The sequence below is a fragment of the Hibiscus syriacus genome, unplaced genomic scaffold (genome assembly GCF_006381635.1).
Source record: "Hibiscus syriacus cultivar Baekdansim isolate YM2019G1 unplaced genomic scaffold, ASM638163v2 tig00111238_pilon, whole genome shotgun sequence".
Lineage (NCBI taxonomy): Eukaryota > Viridiplantae > Streptophyta > Magnoliopsida > Malvales > Malvaceae > Hibiscus > Hibiscus syriacus.
Window position 1 is genome coordinate 1,005,207 of NW_024063030.1, and position 21,769 is coordinate 1,026,975.

General features: G+C 37.4%; 1 protein-coding gene and 4 pseudogenes across 1 annotated transcript; 3 read left to right on the forward strand and 2 right to left on the reverse strand.

Moving 5' to 3' along the window:
• The first annotated feature begins 8,014 nt into the window (after window positions 1–8,014).
• LOC120156811 lies at window positions 8,015–12,608 on the forward strand (annotated as a pseudogene).
• Window positions 12,609–13,041: 433 nt separating this feature from the next.
• On the forward strand, window positions 13,042–15,608 carry LOC120156814 (nuclear nucleic acid-binding protein C1D-like). Its single transcript, XM_039168074.1, has 6 exons — window positions 13,042–13,369; window positions 13,478–13,533; window positions 13,733–13,787; window positions 13,948–14,028; window positions 14,123–14,372; window positions 15,380–15,608. The coding sequence occupies exons 1-5, from the start codon at window positions 13,162–13,164 to the stop codon at window positions 14,353–14,355; spliced, it is 633 nt and encodes a 210-aa protein (XP_039024005.1). The 5' UTR covers window positions 13,042–13,161; the 3' UTR covers window positions 14,356–14,372; window positions 15,380–15,608.
• Window positions 15,609–15,979: 371 nt separating this feature from the next.
• Window positions 15,980–17,584, reverse strand: LOC120157195 (annotated as a pseudogene).
• A 554-nt stretch (window positions 17,585–18,138) lies between these two features.
• LOC120157196 lies at window positions 18,139–19,794 on the forward strand (annotated as a pseudogene).
• Window positions 19,795–20,136: 342 nt separating this feature from the next.
• On the reverse strand, window positions 20,137–21,336 carry LOC120157197 (annotated as a pseudogene).
• Window positions 21,337–21,769: the final 433 nt, after the last annotated feature.

Below are 21,769 nucleotides of genomic sequence, written 5' to 3' on the forward strand. Positions count from 1 at the left end.
ACAGTTATAATGGAAAACGAAATGCTGTTGCGATTAGATATTGATCATATCTCCAGACATTTTAGCGATATGATAATATTTTTTATAATTAATGTTAATATTTAAATTTAAATTTATTTTAAAGTTATTATGAATTTATATTAATTTTTATTTTTTATAATGTATATTATTTAGGATGTTGATCGTATTTTAGAGACTTTTATTAAAAATCCACGTATACCGACACCGGAACGTATTTTGCCATATTTGGCTTCTGCCGGGTTCGGGTATATTGCAACAATTATAGGCGGTTGCAAACTTGAACATGTCCTAATTTCTACACTGATTGAGAGGTGGAGGCCCGAGACACACACTTTTCACCTTCCATGTGGAGAGGCGACAATTACATTGGAGGATGTCTCTATGCATCTGGGGCTTCCCGTCGACGGAAATATGATGTGTGGTATGGCGGATGGTGATTGGCAATCAATGTGCATTGATTATCTTGGAGCTGCTCCGCCAGAGTTTAATGGAAGTAGAATAGCTTTATCTTGGTTGAAAGCTAATTTTGAGGTTTTAAATGAAAATGCTTCAGAGGATCAAGCAAAGGCATGTGCTCGGGCATATATTCTACGAATAATTGGAGGAATATTGATGCCCGACAAATCTCGCAACCAGGTGCATTGTATGTGGTTGCGGCATCTGATCGATTTTGATGAAGCTGGAAGATATAGTTGGGGTGCTGCAGTTTTGGTATTTCTCTTTAGAGAAATGTGTCGGGAGACGAATTATAAGAAAACTGCTATCGGTGGATGTCTTCTGATTCTACAATCATGGGCGTGGTTCCACATACCTTTCTTATGCCCGATCGTGAATGAACCATACGTATTCCCTTATTGTTGAGGTAATTTTCGAACTAAATTTTGATTTAAATATTTTCAATTAAATAGGGTGATATTTAGTTTATATTATATTTCATAGGTGGTCGATGAAAAGAAAGGACCATAAAAGTATACCTACTGGTTATAGGAAATTCGTTTACTTATTGATACGAAAGCTGGGTCTGAGGTATGTTTTTAAATTTGTTTAATTATTAATATTTTAATTTAAAATGTTAGATATAATTAGAATTTTTTATTTATTTGAATTGTATATTTATATTTCAGTTTCAGTGGATACCTTATGCGAGCGATGAAGTGAAAGCTTGCATCCCACCCCACCTTAGTGGGTCATTAAAGGTATGGATATCGGTTATACCTCTTATATGTTATGCTATTATTGAGTGGCATCCAGTTGATCGCGTGCTCCGTCAGTATGGTTGTACGCAATATATTCCTGGAGCTCTTAGGAATTTAGACGACGTGCATAACATAGATAGAAGAGGAAAGAAAGATGTTAACTGGGTGGTGAGACACATAGATTGGATTGCGCTTTGGGAGAACCGATATACACTGTTGGCCCCTCGACAATATTACGCTGAAACTGGTCATATGGTTACGGATAACTATATGGACTGGTTTAATGAAAATGGGAAGCCGTTTCTACTTTCGGCGGAAGCACGAGGGGTTAACATTCCTAGGCGCCGAGAAAGACGTCAACCGTCTCAATATCATCGTCCCCCGACGCGTGGACGGAGAGAAGGCGCTACCGGTTCTGCATCAGTCCCATCACAACATCCTTATTCGTCGATGCCGCAGGGGTACATGCCCAGCCCTCCACTTCATATGCCAAGCCCACCAGTTTATATGCCATCTCCGCAGGGTTACATTCCGAGCCCGCAGGGTTATATTCCTAGCCCGCCAGGTTACATGCCTAGCCCGCAGGGTTTTATACCATATGGAGGTGCATATACGACTATGTTTAATGATCTAGCATATGGTTCATATGCATCTTATTTGGCTGGTGGTGCTTCTCCGCAGACACCTCAATCTCCATCTGGATCACATACATCGATGCCAATGTTTCCACAGTTTTCACAGTTCCCGGGGAGCGGTGGGATTGTTACTATAACTCCTTCAGGGTCGTTATTTTATACAGGCCCTTCAGCCCCTTCAGCGTCATCTACACCAAATGAAGAAAATACTGCTGATGATGATAGTGAAGATGAGGAGACTGAAGAACAAGTTCCACGAAGAAATCCTCCACGAAATAGACAACCACCGCCATGTGGAACTCATTCGAGAAGACGACATCGGTGATCCAGTTATATTTAATGTTATTTAAATAATTATATTTCAGAATTTTATGTAATTTGGTTATGTTATTTAAATGTTTCATGGTTGTTATATACATATTTTTAATGTTATTTTTTATTCACATTTAACATTAAATGTTTGATAAATGTTTTTAAAATACAAATTATATTATTCAAAATTTAAAATAAAAATAAAAATAATATTATTCAAATTTAAATTTAAAATATAAATTATAATATTCAAAATTTAACATTAAATTTCAACTTAATATTCCAATTGTATTCGAAATTAAAAGTTATATTCCAATTATAGTACACAATACTTAAATTGAAATTAAATTTATCCATACATATGATTTTATCATTAACATATATATTAAAACGTATACATTAAAATCAACTTATGTTGAGTTCATCGATCGACGGAATCAGCCAAGAGGGGGGTGAATTGGCAATTTATTCAATGTCACATTTCAATGCTCATTCCATACAATTTCAATGTCACAATCAACTTATCACTTCACATTTATTCAATTTATCCATAACATTTTATCTAATTTATTCAAACTTCACATAACGTTTTAATTTAAGTTATTCTTAACTTGCTGAACTTTCAAAAGAAGTTAAATTTTGGTTATAATTTACCTGATTTATTGATATATCTAGTGTCCCCGAGGGACATGAGTGACATAATAGGGCAATGATAACATATTCTCTGATGAAATAATGGAAGGCGCGTCCCCGGGAACGCGCCTTCATGTGAGTAGTGAAATAATAGGTACTGATATATCTAGTGTCCCCGAGGGACATGAGTGACATAATAGGGCAATGATAACATATTCTCTGACGAAATAATGGAAGGCGCGCCCCCGGGAACGCGCCTTCATGTCCCCTGAGAAATAATAGGTACTGATATATCTATTGTCCCCGAGGGACATGAGTGACATAATAGGGCAATTATAACATATTCTCTGACGAAATAATGGAAGGCGCGCCCCCGGGAACGCGCCTTTATGTCCCCTGAGAAATAATAGGTACTGATATATCTAGTGTCCCCGAGGGACATGAGTGACATAATAGGGCAATGATAACATATTCTCTAACGAAATAATGGAAGGCGCGCCCCCGGGAACGCGCCTTCATGTGAATAGTGAAATAATAGGTACTGATATATCTAGTGTCCCCGAGGGACATGAGTGACATAATAGGGCAATGATAACATATTCTCTGATGAAATAATGGAAGGCGCGCCCCTGGGAATGCGCCTTCATGTGAATAGTGAAATAATAGGTACTGATATATCTAGTGTCCCCGAGGGACATGAGTGACATAATAGGGCAATGATAACATATTCTCTGATGAAATAATGGAAGGCGCGCCCCCGGGAACGCGCCTTCATGTGATAGAAATAATAGGTACTGATATATCTAGTGTCCCCGAGGGACATGAGTGACATAATAGGGCAATGATAACATATTCTCTGACGAAATAATGGAAGGCGCGCCCCCGGGAACGCGCCTTTATGTGAATAGTTAAATAATAGGTACTGATATATCTAGTGTCCCCGAGGGACATGAGTGACATAATAGGGCAATGATAACATATTCTCTGACGAAATAATGGAAGGCGCGCCCCCGAGAACGCGCCTTCATGTTAATAGTGAAATAATAGGTACTGATATATCTAGTGTCCCTGAGGGACATGAGTGACATAATAGGGTAATGATAACATATTCTCTGACGAAATAATGGAAGGTGCGCCCCCGGGAACGCGCCTTCATGTGAATAGTACTCCGATTATAGACACTATTATATGCAACGTATTATAAACTTTCAAAACAAACTTCAGTTCACAATCTTTCAAATTCTCAAATTCCCAAACTCTAAATTCTCAAATTCTCTGAAAATGAGTCGTCTTTCTGCTGTTGTTTTGTATGATGGAGAAATTAAGGAAGCTGAAGAGGGGGTTGTTTTTGAGTCAGATCATTATATCCCCTTAACCTTGAAGAGAAACATCACAATTGAGGAGTTAATCACAAAAAATTCGTTAAAGATTCGTGTAACAGGCCAGAGAAGACTATCTTCACTTCAGTACAGATTTCCTACTGAACTTTTTCCGCTCACGTATACATCATTTCAGCTTTCAAACGATGATGATGTTTCTATGATGGTTGATGCTCATATGAGGAGTTCACAATCTCTTATTGAAATGTATGCCACTTTTATTGAGGTTCGTGCAACTCGTGGTCTCTCATATTCCTCTCACTTTGGCATTGCATATCAAACTGATCAAGTTGATAGCCCGACACAACTGATCTGTAATGATTTCACATCATTAATGGTGGATCCAACGCCATATACCATGCCATCAAGTTCAATAGGAAGGCATTCATCTGCAACTGGTTATGATCTCAACCCACGTGGCTTCACCAATAATCCATATGGGAACATCTCTTCTACTTCAAGGGGCAGACATTCATCTGCCAATGTTTTCGACTTACATATGGAAATACCAACGAGACGACAGTCTATTCACATCCCACATGATACAATGGCCTCAGTTCAAGGGGAGGATACGCAAGCGGGAACTTATTTGACCTCAACATTGGATTATCGGAGGAACCCTCATCTCCACCAGAAGAACCTCTTTGGGAGCCAGGTGCTGAAACGGGATTATTCGTTGAACCTGACTCACCACAGTTTAACGTACATTCTGATGATGACGAGGATGACGTTCCGATAAATACAACACCAGCCGAACTTCCTGCACATATGTATGAGGCTGATTATGATGCAATGTATGAGCCTGAATTTCCAGATCTTCCTGATGTTGGCAACTATGGACTTCAATCATCAGTCAATGACGGTAATTTACATATTGGAATGGAGTTCGCATCGAAGGAGGAAGCAATGATGGCAATAAAGAGTTACAATATTCGTAACTTAGTTCAGTCCCGAGTTGATTGATCTAACACGGAGAAATATGTCTGCTACTACGTCCAACGTGACAACGGATGTCAATGGATGGTCCGTGTATCAAAGAGGAAGAGGAAGAACAACTTATGGGAACTAACCAGATACAACGGTCCTCATATATGTTGTGCAACAGGTATAAATCAGGATCATCCCAACTTGGACTCCAACATTATTTGTAAAGCAATCATGCCCATTGTGAAGCAAAGCTCTCATATAACTGTTGCAGTGTTGATTTCTGCTATACAGTCACAATATGGGTACACTGTCTCATATAAAAAAGCGTGGTTGGCAAAACAGAATGCCATTTGCAAACTTCATGGCGAATGGGATTCCTCTTACAACGAGCTGCCCAGTTGGTTTCATGTTGTGCAAAGACTTAATCCTGGGATAATACTTGAGTTCGAAACTCAACATCATTACGTGAATGATTGAATGATTCGCGATCGCTGCCAATTTTACCGAGTCTTTTGGACTTACCCTCAGTGTATTAATGCAGTCAAGTACTGTAAACCAATTGTCCAAATTGATGGTACTTTCTTGTATGGGAAATACAAGCAAGTTTTATTATTGGCTGTGGTCCAAGATGGAAATCGCAATATTCTTCCTGTTGCGTTTGCCCTCGTTCAAGGAGAAGACACTGAGTCTTGGGCTTTTTTCCTTAAAAATTTACGTTTACATATTGTCACCAGGGAACGACTATGCATTATTTCAGACCGAGGAGCCGGGATAAAAGCAACAATGGACTCTTTGGGTACAATGTATAGACCTCCACATGTTCAACATCGTTATTGTGTCTGTCATATTGCTGCAAACTATTACGGAAAATACAAGAAGAACGATGAACGTCAGTTAGTCGTGCGGATGGGTATGTTACTTTTTCCCAATTTTTCTATCAATTTCTTATTACTTATTTATACTTCATATTAACTATTACATATTCCTAATGACTTAGGTTACGAACTCTTACCTCAAAGGTTTGAGTCGATGCTACAAGAGTTGTTTGGCAAAAATAAGAAGGGGTGCGAGTACATTATGGACATCAGCAAAGAAATGTGGACAAATGCATATGACGGGGGGGGGGGTATCGCTATGGTCATATGACAACAAACTTGGCTGAAGCAATAAATTCAACCTTAAAGGGGGCGCGTCATTTACCAGTCACGGCGTTAGTTAAAACGACTTATTTTCGTTTGGGTCAACTCTTTGCAAAGCTCGGTGGACAAGCTCTTACTTAGATGCAAAACGGACATATTTACCACCCAAGACTAGTAGTTGATTTACATAAAAAAGTGACTGCATCAAATGGGATGTTAGTTACAAATTTTTCTCGCACCCGTGAATTGTTTCGTGTAACCGAAATGCCACGTCCGCTGCAAGGGATTGAATCTAACTCTTTCAGAGTTAATCTGCAAGAGAGGTGGTGCGATTGTGGTTTCTTTCAAGCACTCAAATATCCATGCTCTCATGTCATTGCTGCTTGCTCACATTCGCATTTGGACTACAAAAATTATGTTGATCCCGTATACCAACTTTCACAAGTATTCAAGGTATATGAATTTGAGTTTCCGCCCATAGGAAATGAAAGAGACCCAAATGAGATTCAAACTTGGCTTACAATTGTACCAGATCCATTGCTATTGAGGGACTCAGGTCGTCCAAAATCTACTAGAATACATTGTGATATGGATATTCGGGAGAAGTCAACAGAACAAAAACGATGTGGGCATTGTAGAAACATCGGGCACAATAGAAAAAAATGTCCAGCTCTGTTATCATCATATAACCGTTAACTCTTATGTAATTAATATTGTATTTAAATGAATGTTTTTGTTTCTAATAATTGAATGTTATTGCATTTATATAATTTGTCAATGTATGTACACCTAAATAATTTTTTTTAACTTTTAAATACACAAATATATTTAATATTTATTTAATAATAATTAATATTATTAGTTATAATTTTTTTAAAATATAATAATTCCACCTTCTAAGTAGAGAAAAATATTAAATTAAACAAATTAAAAGTTATTAAAAAATTTATGTATACGATGACACATTTCATGTTCTGATTGGAGGATTAAATTTATTAAAGTAAATTTTCAATAAGACTAATTTTATAAAATATGTAAGTCTTGAAGATTAAATATGTAATTATACTAATTTATTAACTTATGCATCAATATTTTCGTTAAATATTGATATAAGATGACTAGATTGATAACATTTAAATAATTAACTGATAAAATTAATAGATCGATAATCAAAATCAAAAATAATAATATAACCATATGTGTAATATTATAATTTCATACATTTTTCCTATAACTACAATAAAATCAAAACTGGTTTTCATATATTGTTATATCATATTAATGTAGATAATTCACTCCATCTTTAACACACATTAACAAAATACATTTGATAATTCTTACATTATAATCGAAACATTTTACATAATATATTATTAATTTATAATAATAATAAAAATAAACTATTTATTATAAAATAAAATACGTGTCTACTGAGTTGGCAAAGACGCATCCCCGGGGACGCGTCTTCCACACGTGACATCTAACTCAGCGAAACCGCGGGTAAAACGCGTCCCTAGAAACGCATCTTTGCAAATTCAGCAGAAAGAATGCTACTTCTAAAAATATTAATCAAACGGTATCAGAAAGGTAAAATTTAAAATTAATCAGAGGGTGAATGAGTTTCTCAATATCATGATTGCTTTACGAACAATAAATTACTACCAAGTATTGGACTTTGAGCAAAAATCCTTGAGATAACGTGGCAGACAGAAGATCCTGTGGATTGAAAACAACAGCACAGCACAGCACTGGTAGAACAGATTATACTCCAACTATACATTAAATTTGTAGACGGAAACATTCAACATATTATCCCAAGTTGAAATCTTTTCTTTCCGCCGCAGCCGCCGCCGCTGCAAAATCGAGGTAAAGCCCAAGTGGTAGACAGAGAGTGATGGAGAACTTGAAAATGTGTTCATGGTTTCAGCAATGCTATTGATTTAAAAAGAATTGATCTTTAATCAGAAGTCTCTGTTTTTTTATTCTCTTTTCCTTTTCTCCCTTCTCTCGTGACTGTCCTTTTTATTTTGAAAGTTTCTGCATCTGTTACCCCATAAATTTATTGGCTTCCTATTCAGATTCCGAGAAAATTCTTTTGGGTTTTTTTTGGTTAGTTTTTGGGAACTACTGGCCCCGGTTTCTCTTTTAAATTTTATTTTTCTTTAATCCGTATGTATCAAATTATATGGAATTTCACTTTTTTTTATTATGTAAGAAAATTTTATATGTTTTACCTTAATTTGATAATGGCAAAATAGTGGGCTTTATTTTGTTTCGTACCAGTTCAGGAGGTGTGATTTTTTATTTTTAGTATTCAATCTAGAATTTGGGTCCTTTTTTTCAACTTCCTTTCTCATGATTCACTTTTGAATTAGGATTGGAGTTCCTGTATTTCTCTGATGAGAGACATTTGCTGTTCCATATGCCTTCAGTTTGATAATGCCTGAATTAATAGATCAGCTTATCAAATACCTTTCAGCAACTAAGTTATGGCTTACTGGTTTTAAAACTGTTCTAGATGCAAGACTTTGGGAGATCAAATAAGCCACACGTTTTTTATAAGTAGTACTACTGGATTTTAAGAACTGACTTATGTCGATTCTTTCATTTCCAGACATCGATGGGTATATATCTCAGCACACCCAAAACTGAGAAATTCTCAGAAGATGGCGAGAATGAAAGGGTTAGATATGGGCTATCATCCATGCAAGGATGGCGTGCAACTATGGAAGATGCTGTGAGTAACAAATGAAACATTTTAACTTTTCAAATGTTCTAAGCAGTTGGACCATATTTATTGCATTCTAACAGATAAGTAATGAGCATTAAGCTAAAGTGTTGGTGAAGGGATCTAGTCTTTTGTGGAGTCCTTTCCTAATGGATTTTTGTGTAATTCTCATTCCCCATTCCCACCTCAAGAAACACAAGAAAATGTATTAGGGCCTTTGCCCTTAGTTGTACATGCTGTAGCTGACATTATCTTATGTTGATTGTAAATGTTCAATTCTTGTTATGTTATGTATATGTTCTAGTTACTTTTATTGTTTGTTTTGTTAGCATGCTGCATATCCTGATCTCGACGATTCGACTTCGTTTTTCGGTGTTTATGATGGTCATGGAGGTAAGACTTGGATGGTTCAGTTCAGGTACTTCTTATGATTGTTTTCAGTTCCCAATACATGTTTTGCTTTTGTTTGTACATCATCTGAAGTCTGAACTAGTGGCTTTTGCCGTTTTCCATTCATGTATGCACTCTTTCCTTTCAGAACTTGAACCAACCGAAGGATCTTGAAGCCTTTTTTTCCCCTTTTCTAATGATTCTGTTGAGATTTTTATGATTGTTTGGTGTTTGTATTCTAATAATTGCTTTTTGTAATTTTACTGAATTATGACGCAAATACGATTAAGTGTCTGAATCATGGCCACTATTCAGTTTTCTTCAACTTATCCAGATTGCTAACTTTTCAGGCGAGGCTGTTGCAAAGTTTTGTGCCAAGTATATTCACCAGCAGGATCTCAAGCATGAAGCATATGCAGCTGGGGACATAGGGACATCGCTTCAAAGAGCATTTTTCAGGTTGTTTAATTTGATTACTCAAGCTTATGGTTGTTCTTCGCTATTTTCTTTTGTTATGGAAGTCAGTAATGCTATTCTAATGTCAGAATGATTTGGGGGATCCACGTTTTGTTTGTTCTAGAACGTGTATGTTGATTAATTCTTTGATACTTGAAATATGAAGTAACTCTTCCCTTTCTGCTCCTTTTTAGGGCTTTAACTAACTTCCATCTTATGCATGCATTCACCATAAATGTTGAATTCTTAGGAATGAAAACCTTAACAGTCTTTCTAGCTTTTCTGATTGAAGACTGTTGTTGCTTTCTGATGTAATCTTTAACAATGGCATTTTTTTTGTGAGGCATTGCACTTCAAATCTTATATAGCATTATGGATCTCCAAATTACCTACTCTTCACTAATTTTTACCTAATTAGATTCAAGGCTTTGAACTGTTTCATTCTTGTAGAATTCTTTCAGGAAAGATTAAAATGCTTTTTCAGGCCTTCAAGAAGATCGAGAAAGGAGAAACTTACCATAAATGATAGTACTTACATTACCCATTTTGCTCCCACCCTGCCAGACCCTGCCCTTTCTTGTTTGTGGTTTGAATGCCCTTTTCCTTTTGTTTGTTCCATATGTTTCCAACTCAAGTCACGTTTTAATGCAGAATGGATGAGATGATGCGTGGACAAAGAGGATGGAGAGAATTGGCTGTTTTGGGTGATAAAATAGACAAGTTTAGCGGCATGATAGAAGGACTGATATGGTCTCCGAAGGGTGGTGATGGTATTGACCAAGCTGATGACTGGGCCTTGGAAGAGGTACATATGAAAACATAAAGAATATACACGTCTTATTGTCCTTAATGCTGAACTGAAACTTGGTGCTTGCCACAAACTATGATGCAAACCTAGATCTAAAAAGAAGAATAGAGCTTCCATTGCTACGTTTTAACTCTCATCTGATTTGGTGTACCCTGCACTTACCTTTTCGGGTGAGACAGGGATCATAAATGTACAATGCGGGTTTGCCTGTGCTTATTATACATCCTGCGTTAATTTGTTTGTAAAATTAAGACATTTGTTTTATTGCAACAATTTGTACGTATCATTTATATATGGTTTTAAAAATTGTAATCAGGGCCCTCGCTCTGATTTTTCTGGACCAACGTCTGGGAGCACAGCGTGTGTTGCAGTTCTAAGAAACAACCAACTTCTTGTTGCAAATGCTGGTGATTCTCGTTGTGTGATATCTAGAAAGGGTCAGGTAATATAGTCTGTTAATGTGTTATTATTAGCGAGTTTCTTTTTGAATGGATACTAAAACGGATAATATTTTTATCGATTATATGCGGATGGACTGGCTATTGTACTTTGAACTTGGGCATTATACGTGTCATTGTACGGAACATTCGTTTCTCTGTGAATGAATGATCTATTTGATTTGGTCCTCATGAGGCTTCTTTTTGTAGGCATATAATCTCTCTAGAGATCACAAACCTGATCTAGAGGCAGAGAAAGAAAGGATTTTAAAGGCCGGTGGTTTTATACACGCAGGACGTGTCAATGGCAGCCTGAATCTTTCAAGGGCTATAGGTAATTTATTTCCCTGCTCGATACCCGTAAACAAAAAGGGTACTAATTGAACTTGCTGATTTGGTACTTTTAGATTTCCTAAAGAGAGCCATATGCCGCTGGGAACTAAGTGCTAGTATTACTTCCATAATTTTTTTAATAGTAGTTCGAGTACATCAATAATTTCCTAAAGGAGAGATGTAGCTTTAATCCATTGATCCATTTCCCTGCAGGTGACATGGAATTCAGCAGAATACAGATTTGCCTGCTGAAAAGCAAATTGTCTCCGCAAATCCAGATATAAACACCGTAAATATCTCTATAATCCCATTTTTGCTTTATTATGTGCTTATCATCCTAAATATATCTTTGAGCATTGGGTATTTAACTTGCACATCTTACTTATCTGTTTAGGTTGAGCTTTGTGATGATGATGAGTTTCTTGTGCTGCATGTGATGGAATCTGGTATATTTATCTAATGCCTTTCCAATTTAGATTATACTAAATGGACTTTAGTATATATTATGTATTTTCAATTTTTTTTATCAGGGATTGCATGTTAAGTCAGATGCTAGTAGACTTTATTCATGAACAACTACATTCAGTATGTACATAAGCCTCTTTAACTTTGATCTTTCTTCAATCGAATTTGCTCACCTTCTTTATGCATGTATACTTGGTATGAATCCCTGCATGCAATGCAGGAAAGCAAGCTTTCTGTTATTTGTGAGAGAGTGCTCGACAGATGCTTGGCACCGTCAACAGCCAGCGGTGAGGGTTGCGACAATATGACCATGATCTTGGTGCAGTTCAAGAAACTAATCCAGTCTGCCTCACCTGCAGATCAGCAATCCTCTCATTTTAAATCAGTTGACGATGAATCAACGCCAGAGGGAAGCCAATAATAGTTCCAACCGTTGGTGGTGGTACCTAATATATTTAATGTTGACAATGCAGAGAATACTCGATTGATCCCAATACGTCAACAAATAATGGCACATTAATGTTCATGACCACATTTGGATATGAATCAGAACAACTCGGTCGCCTCTCAATAGATTCGTCGACAACATGCTTCGTAGTCCTATTGAACAGAATCTTCTTGTAGTTCATATTCTGGAGACTTGCCATTGACAATTAGTTATACCTGTGTATGATGAAAGGTTTTGTATGACATCTATGCTTACTAAAACCATGCAAATATTCTGTCTGGATGACACTTGGATAGGAACTTGAATACTTGATCAATGTGTTGGAAGAAAGGACACACTTTTATGGCTAAAAGCGGAGACTTTACTGTCAGCTAAAATATAAGTATAATTGAGACTATTACAGCAAGCAGACAGAGCAAAGTAATAATAATAATAAAAAAATCATTAAAGAGTCGCCAACAAACCGAGGTTCAAGAGCTAGTAATCAGAGATTGATCACTTTGTATTGTCTTTGAAGGAACATGAAAACGTAAAGATGATTGAATTACGTAACTTTAAAAATTCTTTAAAATATATTTATATATTATATATTTAATCTCTGTAAATTCATTTTTTTTAGATACCTTTAATAAATTTATTTATTTTAAATAAGTCGAAAGTGAGTTATGCGGACCGGGTGAGGGGTGGGGTGATACACGAAAGAAAACAAGAAAATCGTAGTAAACCTAACTGCCGCAATAAACCTCTGGCCTTTGGTCTTCAGCCCTAGCAATTTTGGTTAAGCTAAGCATACTAATCAGAGTAATCATCGGCAGCGACTAAAGAGAGAGAGAGTAACGTTTGAACCTTCAGATATGGAAGGAGGTGAAAGAGGGAGCTCAGCGATCCCTGAATCTGTGATGAGTTCAGTGAACACAACGCTAGTAAACGTTGAAAACCTGAGGACCCATTTGCTCCAATTCTTGTCTCTCTCTGACCCTGATGTCCTTGCTGAAATACCCCCTCTTCAACGCGCTCAAGCTTTCTTCACGCTTGCCAAAGCCACTACTACTCTCTTCGCCTGTAAGTTCAATTTCCTTTTTTTTTTTTTGAGATTCGATTTTGGTGTTAATTATTGCTATGTGTGTTTTACAAGCTTCTTTTTATGCTTCTTTTCTTCCGTTTCTGTAGTGAGGTTGAGATGCAATGGAGTGCACCCAGATGACCATCCTATTAAATCAGAGCTTGTACGTCTTCTAACTCTGCATTTTCCCCTTCAAACTTAAAATTTTCACTTTTCGTTATGGGTTAATTTATTGAGAATTAAGAGCATTTCTATTATTTGTTTTAACGCTAGGATATCATTAGCTGATTGTCTCATTTGTTTTAACACTAGGATATCTGATTGGCTTAACTTTTGTATTCTATTTTGGTTTCCATATGTAGGAGAGATTAAGCTTGTACCAAGAGAAGTTAGAGCGGTTCATAGACTTAAGTAAAGGTACATTGTTTTGTCACATTCCTTACCATGGATGCCATACTTATGGAATCCGTTTCATCAATTCGGGAGGGAGGATAAGATTCCATTTCCGATTTTACAATGATTTTGAAATGTAATATTCGTGTCATGTTCTTACGTAAGTATAAATCTGTTCTTGAAGCACCATTGCGACCTTCAACTACCTTGAACTCTCAGGCAGCAACCCGTTTCATTGAGCATTCATTACCTGACCTGACTCCTGGTAAGTGATAATTCACTTTTTCTTTTTATTTCCTGTTACTTTGGGTGTTTGGTTTCATCTTGTTTTCTGAGAGTTCTTATTTTCATTTTTGCAGAGCAGAGACTAAGCATGAGGCAAATCAGTAAAGGAGAGGGACCAAGGATCAAATGCTCTGATAGTAATGTTCAAAAGAAGAGAAAATATCAATCATCTGAAAAGCATTCTGTTCAAGATGCTGCTAAAGAATTCCTTGAGAAGGCAGCCCGTGAGCTTTTCGGTGATAAAAAAGATGGTTTTAAGGGGCCTCTACAGGTTGATGCTTCAGATGTTGACCTGCCACCGAGCTGATCCTCCTGTTAATCGTGGTAGATATGTGTTTCATATTTATACATAGTCTTTGTCACCTCTTAGTTTCTTTACTCCCTAGTAGTGTATGCCTGTTTGCAGTTTATATCTTTATTAGATTTCCTATGCTATAAAAATACGCAAGGGGTCGCTCATAGCTAGGGTTCAAGGGTTCAACATTAAATGAACTATATTACTAGGATCAGCATGTATATATTTCCTCACATTTGAATGGCCAAACACTTTGATTTGTATGCTTTTAACTTGGAGCCTTTTTCTCTCTTACCGAGCTGAAAGAATACCCTCTAACTTCTCACTAAAATTCTCAATCCATATCTACTGGAAGGGGGCTGCTAGCCATGTGGCAGCTTGCAACTGGTTGCCTCCCTTTTCCTTTTTCCCCCCTTTAGTCTTTTCCTGTTTGTTTCCCTCCTCTTCGGTCTAATAAGCCTCTTTAACGTGATTCTTTATAGTGGCTGCTGGAGACAACTTCTCTGCCAGCTACTTGTCCCATAGTCTCTTATCCTCTGTTTCAGGGCTTGTTTCAAGGAGGATCTGGCTACCACGTGAAGGTGCCAGAATGTCCCCTGTGGCGGGTCTGATGTTTAGAAACTGCCTGAGGTGGTTTGATATTTCGTTCAATGTTCAAGTCTCCCAGATCTGTTTTGTTTTTTTCTGTGATGCTTTGCTTTGTTGTTTAGGCTTTAGCTTATTGGAAACCTTACCTGCAGATCTCACTAAGGCAGAGCCTGGATTGTGCCTTCATGGTTTAGGCTCTATTGGTTTCAACTTGCCTTGAGCGAGCTTTGGCTCCCTCTCAGGCTTACGACAACAGTGCCTACCTTAATTTGATGATCTGGTCACGTTCCCTTCTTTTTGTCATATGACCTGCTGTGTCACGTGGTCAGTATGCTCTGTAGTGTGAATCTGTAAATCTGCTGCTATGTCGGTCATCAATTGTAACTTCCTTAAATAAACCAAGTTGATAGAATAACAATTGCATAAATACTCTTTTTTTGTCTTACAGTTTCTTGTTCAGCTGTATCAGCTACTGGAAGCCAGTGAAAGAAGCCAACTCTACTTATGCTGTTACTCTTTTTTGTCTCACAGTTTCTGGTTCCTTGTACCGGCCACCAGCAGGAATTGAAAGAATCCAGCTGTGATTATGTTGTTACACTTTTTGGTCTCACAAGTTCTGGTTGTATTGGCTACCGATAGCAAGTTTAGTTTACAACTTGCAGTTTACAGAATTTGAACATAATTTTATTAATTTTTCTCTATGAAGCAGTACTGAATTTGAATATGTTTCTCTAATGGTATGAATGCTTCTGTAGCCATATTTTTCTACTTTGATTTAAAAAAAAAATTAAAATCAACCAAGGTACTGACGATAAACCTTCAAACCTGTGGACAGGTACATGAATTGTTTGACAATGAACTGGTACATACTACATAGTTAACTTATAATAACTTTAAAATAACACACTACAAATAAAATGCAAATCAAAATCCACGTTTGATTCTCACATGCAGTATGTGGTTTGATAGAAGAATCACGAGAAGCTTCTCTCAACATACATTAAAAGGAAGGTATTCTCCAATCAACTAAAGAAAACTGGCCCAAAATTGTGAATTAACAGTTTACATCAGAAAGCATGATGATTATATCTTTAACTTGAATCATAACCTATGACAACAATAGTGATCATATTATCTGAAAGCATGATATAATCATTGAATCAAGATTATAATATCATAAAGCATATCCTGTTTTACACATTAATCGATCTTGACAGATGAGTAGATGAGCCTGGTGAACCAAAAGCATGCATAAAATCCAATCGTGCCCGTTAGCACAAAAAAGGCATATGAAGCAATTAGCATGTACCCAAAGTACAGGAGCCCAGAAACCAGCTTAGTGATCTCGAGCTTTGTGAAGTAGAATGTAGCATAGAGGAAGAGGTACAATGCCGAGGAGCCTGATGTGAGATATGACCTCCACCATAGTAATCTTTGCTGCATAACTGGAAGTAGCAAAGCACAATGGTTATTTCAGCACAAGTGATAAGGAGGATAATGAAGACCAAGAAGAGGAAGCCAAAGATGTAGTAGAACTGGTTCAGCCAGATTGAGGTAAGAATGAAGAACAGCTCGATGAAAACGACTCCAAATGGAAGTATTCCCCCAATCAGAATAGAGAAAATTGAGTTCATATACCAAGCCTGCTCAGGGATTTGCCTTGGAATTTTATTTGTCTTCATGGGGTCTCCAATTGTTGGCTTCTTGAACCCAATGTAACCACCCACAAAAACAAGAGGAACTGAAATTCCAAACCACAGGACGAACAGAGCAAACATTGTCCCAAATGGTACAGCCCCAGATGACTTCTGGCCCTATATAAGAGCATTTAGGACAAAGAAGATGGCAAACACGATGCCTGGGAACAAGCATGCAGTTCTTAGAGATACTTTCTTCCACTCTGTTCCCTTAAACATTTTGTATAGACGGGAAGAGGCATAGCCAGCAAAAATGCCCATGAAGACCCAAAGGAAGAGCATAGCTGTCATAAGACCACCTCGGTTTGAAGGGGAAAGGAATCCAAGAACAGAAAAGATCATGGTAACTAGTATCATGCCCAAAAATTGAACAACGGTGCCAACATAGACACAAAGCAGATCAGAATTAGATGGAGGCCTGAAAACATCCCCATGGACAAGCTTCCATCCCGTCTCCTCTTGGGCTTCTTCCTGGGTCTCAAGTACGTTATACTTGGAAATGTCACGGTATAGTATCCTAAGCATGATCATTGCTACCATGCCAGAAAGGAAAAGAACAATCATCAGAGACTTGACAATCGAGAACCAGTGTATTTGGTTTAACTTCAAATCCTACTATTCTTCAGATGAATTACTTTGTTTTGTAGAGGTCATGGGGCTTGTGGAATAGTAAGTTAAATCAATCAACCATAAAAACCTGAATCCTTAATAATAATATGCTAATAAGGCAGCTAAATTTTGGAACTTTGAAGCCAACATAGGATCCTGTTCCTTCTTTTTAAAAGGTTATACTTGCAACTTGCTATTATCTAATTAGTATGCTCATGAATGCAATTTTTTGTGTATTTTTTGTTCTTCAATGTATTTAACTTTTAATTTTCTTCTTCGTGGGATTAAACAGCGAATGTCTGTTGATGCAGATACGTCACTTCTGATTTAGCAACAGATGTTACCATTAATGTTGCTGATGTGAAATTTCACCTTCACAAGGTATGCTCTATCACTGCTAAGTTTTAAATTGCTTCTTTCAGGTGTATATGTTTGTAAATTCTGAATTTATATCCTACTTTGAAATTCATGTTAATTTATATAAAAATTCCATTAAAACTGACGAAAAGATTTTATGTTGTATTTCTTCAAACAACTATTCAACTGGCCTTCATTTCTTCTTGGCATCATTTCAGTGGGTGCAACTTTGCGAAATTTTATAAATTTAGCATAATTACCAATGTAGTCGGATTGCAGATGAATCGTTCTCTCAACCAAACCAAACTCTTTTACGACCAAGTTCTAGAATGTAGAGATAGGATGTTGTTCTTTAATTGTTAATTTTGGATGTGGTTTTTAATGCTCCTTTGCAGTTCCCGCTAATGTCTAAAAGCAATCGGTTACAAAAGCTAGTGAAGAGAACACTCATGAAATTGATATGGTTGGTTTTCCTGGTGGACCAAAAGCATTTGAATTTGTGCAAAATTTTGCTATGGTATGACTGTTGCTTTAAATGCTTACAATGTGGTGGTTACTCGTTGTGCGGGTTGAAGTATTTCTTAACTCTAGTATATTACGTAGCTGGAAAGATTCCATCATTGTTCTACAAACTACAAAATCTCTTCTGCTATGGTCTGAGAATCTAAAGATTGTTGGAAGATGCATTGATTCCATAGCATCGAAAACCTCTGTGGATCCCGCAGACGTCTCATGGTCCTACACATATAACAGGAAGTTATCAGCCCCTGAAAAAGTAGTTGAGGGTGGTATGAAATATCGAGAAAAGATTGAATCTGTCCCAAAGGATTGGTGGGTGGAAGATATATGCGAGCTAGATATTATTCTCTACAAACCAGTCATGACTGCTGTTAAATCAAAGGGAAGAATGGATGGTGCGATAATTGGTGAAGCACTCAAAACAATGCTGTCAGATCACAGATGGTTGCCAGATTCCGTTGATGTCTTGGTTTCTGATGTACATTCCTGGAGAAACAAGTTGCTGGTGGAAACAATTGTATGCTTATTACCTTTGGATAAGGGCGTGGGTTGTTCGTGTAGTTTCTTGCTGAAGCTGTTGAAAGTTGCCATTTTGGTTGGGGTGGATGATTCGGCAAAGGAAGATTTAGTGGAGAGGGTAAGTTTAAAGTTGCACGAAGCTTCTCTCTAGGATTTATTAATCCCAGCACGCCTCCCCAAACTACCTTATACGATGTTGAGATGGTGCATTATATTGTGAATCAGTATATGATGCATGAAAAGTTTAGTCGAGATTTAGATCTGGAGAAGAGTGATGTGGGATGTACTGATTTTATTCTGGGGCATGGAACCTTGTTGAGTGTTGGTAAAATGATTGATGGGTATCTCGAAGAAATTGCCCGTGACCCGACTCTTTCGCTTGCCAGTTTCATTGACTTGTCTCAGTCTATACCCGAGTTTGCTAGACCGTTCATGATGGACTGTATAAAGCCATTGACATGTACCTCAAGGTAGGCTTTTAAATTATGGACGTCAATTTCTTTGATCTTCTCAAATTCTAGAATTATATATTACCCCTTCTCATAAAATACGCATTACTAGATCAATTTTCTTGCTGCCTGAGATGGCCCGTTGGGATGTTGGAGTAAGGCATCAATATTGTACAAACGTGGTCTGGTTTCTTGTAACGCTTGTTATTATGTCTGCAGGAGCACACGGACTTGACGAAGGCCGAAAGAAAGGAACTGTGTGGTCTGCACAGAACGATAGACTTCCACTTCGGGTGGTAGTTCAAGTTCTCTACTTTGAGCAGGTCAGAGCTACAGCTGGATTTAAGTCGCTTAACAACAATCCCCATGACACTTCCCGATCCACTTCGAACAAGAATGGGTGAAATCTGCAGCTGAAGATTGCAGTTCCATCAATAAACAGATGAAGATAAAAGAGGACGGCAGTAAACCGGTCAAGAAAAACAGCAAAAACAACAAAAGTGGAATGCAGCTTTTGCCATCTCGATCGAGAAGAATATTCGACAAGTTGTGGGTTGTGGGAAAAGGGCATGGGGAGAACAAAAGTTCTGAGACCTCTGGAAGTTCGCAAAGCCCGGCTTCAATGATTCCAGGGGATACCAAGTCCTCTGGTTCATCTGCAAAACACAGGAGGCATTCTATTTCATAGAGAAGGGTATGCCGATGCTTATAAAGAAGATTCAGAAACTGCTCAAATTGTAAAGAATTTGTAGTTTTATGATGGATGGTTGAAGTATTCTAAATTGGGGCCAGCTGCTGAAAAAATTAATGTAGTATCAGTTGTTGGGTCATTCTCAACATCTTTTATCTTATTGTATGAACATCCTACTACATTTTCTTCAAACTCTCTAGTCTTTTCTATTAGTGATACAATTCATTTAGAATGTGAATTAATTTCATGTGTTCTTTACTTATCATTACATTTCAAAAACTAAATTATACAATCAAATGACAAATGCTTTTGAAGTTTCAACATAAAAACAAGCAGCTCATATTTAAACATCCACCATCACACCTTATTCACGATGGGGAAGCATAATAATCTCCAAGGTACGTTTTTCTTTTCTTCTCATCTCAGGGGTTGAGCATGTCGAACGTGCTGGAAACTGGGTAATGAACGTTTTTTTAACATGCTCCAACATGAGATGTGCGCTGTCTTTCCACTGAGAAATCTCTCTTTCCTTTTCACGAAGCTCTTTCTTTGAACTTCCCAAAGCAGCTTCTAGCTCTGTTATCTGTTGCTCCTGCCTTGTTTCCAGCAATTCATGCAATTTTCTCTCCACTTCATATGGAGGAACCCGCAATGCGAATCCAGACAGGATTTTCCATTTTTTTTCTCTGCATCTCGATGGTTTTGTCGAGAGGATTTGTGGGGAATTTGCCTGAATCCAAAACGAGTTGTAAACGTTCCAACTCAACATCAAGTTCTGCTTTGAGCCTGTCCATTCCCTCTATACAATCTTCTTCTTTTGGAGCACCATCACATTTCTGATCAAACAATACTTTGCTTGATATACGATTGTTGTTAAAACACAAACTTTCCTCGATCCCATCCCCTTCATTTGATTCAAGATTCTTAGAAACCAGTAAATCTTTATTCTGCAGTCCAACTTTGACAGTTTGAAGAACACCCTCCATTTGGATCCTCGATTCCGTAATCTTTTGAAGTTCACCTTTACTTTCAGCAATTAGATGGAGCAAACAGCACCCTATTCTCACATTATTTAGATTGACGTCCACATATTTCCGCTTTTAAAAGATAATAATAAACAACATTAGAAAGCAAGATTTCAAAATCCCGGAGATAAGAAAAGTATGAAACTGCTGTTGTTAATCTTATTCTTACCCGGTGATAAATCAGGCGGCGCAACATCATGGTCTTCTTTCTTTCGGTCATCATGAACCTTATTCGTCAGCTTCCCACGGTTAAAGCAAAAGAAAAAACGAGCAGGAATACGGCAGGGTCTGGAGCAGTTGGATGATCCTCTGCAACCATCCGTGCGGAGAAGTCGGTCTTCTCCGTGGTCTTGAAGTAAAAGAACGTCAGCGGTGCGTAAAAGAGGTGAAGGTTTGGATTTAGAGAAGGGGAAGAGAAGTAGGGCCTTGAACTTCGAAACTATTCGCATCGGCATGGAGATTGAGATAATATTTTCTGCCAAGCAGAAGAGAAATGAGAGAGTGAGAGTGACAGAGAAGATGAAATGAGATGAAGCAAGGCAGAGTACAGCAGTGAAGCGTTTTCAATTGTAAATAGATTTAAAGGGAAAGGATTCATTTTATCGGACAAACTACTTATTTAGTCATCTCATTATTATATTAGTTTCGTTTTAAATCTATTTATAAAATAGAGAAAAATTGATGAAATAATCATTTTTATTAATAAAAAAATTCGTTTATTTTGTATAGTTTAGTATTAGGTGGCGATGGCATAAAATTAGGAAATTCAAAGATAAAAAATAGGGATGGAGTGAAATGTGGTTTAATCGGCTTTTGTTTTGCCGATTACTATTTCATCATCTCTGTTTTAAAAAAATGGCTGTCCCTTTTTCCCATATGTATGGGGTAAGGGGAATGTAAGATAGTAGGCTACCCCCAACACCAAGTTGAGAGTAGCTTCCGTAAGAGACCTCCGAATTATAAAATGTCCTT

Coding starts and splice junctions, on each gene's coding strand:
- LOC120156814 (XM_039168074.1), top strand. CDS start 13,162: ATGGAAGGAGGTGAAAGAGGGAGCTCAGCGATCCCTGAATCTGTGATG. Junction 13,788..13,947: donor GTTCATAGACTTAAGTAAAG/GTACATTGTTTT, acceptor CTGTTCTTGAAG/CACCATTGCGACCTTCAACT. Junction 14,029..14,122: donor ATTACCTGACCTGACTCCTG/GTAAGTGATAAT, acceptor TCATTTTTGCAG/AGCAGAGACTAAGCATGAGG.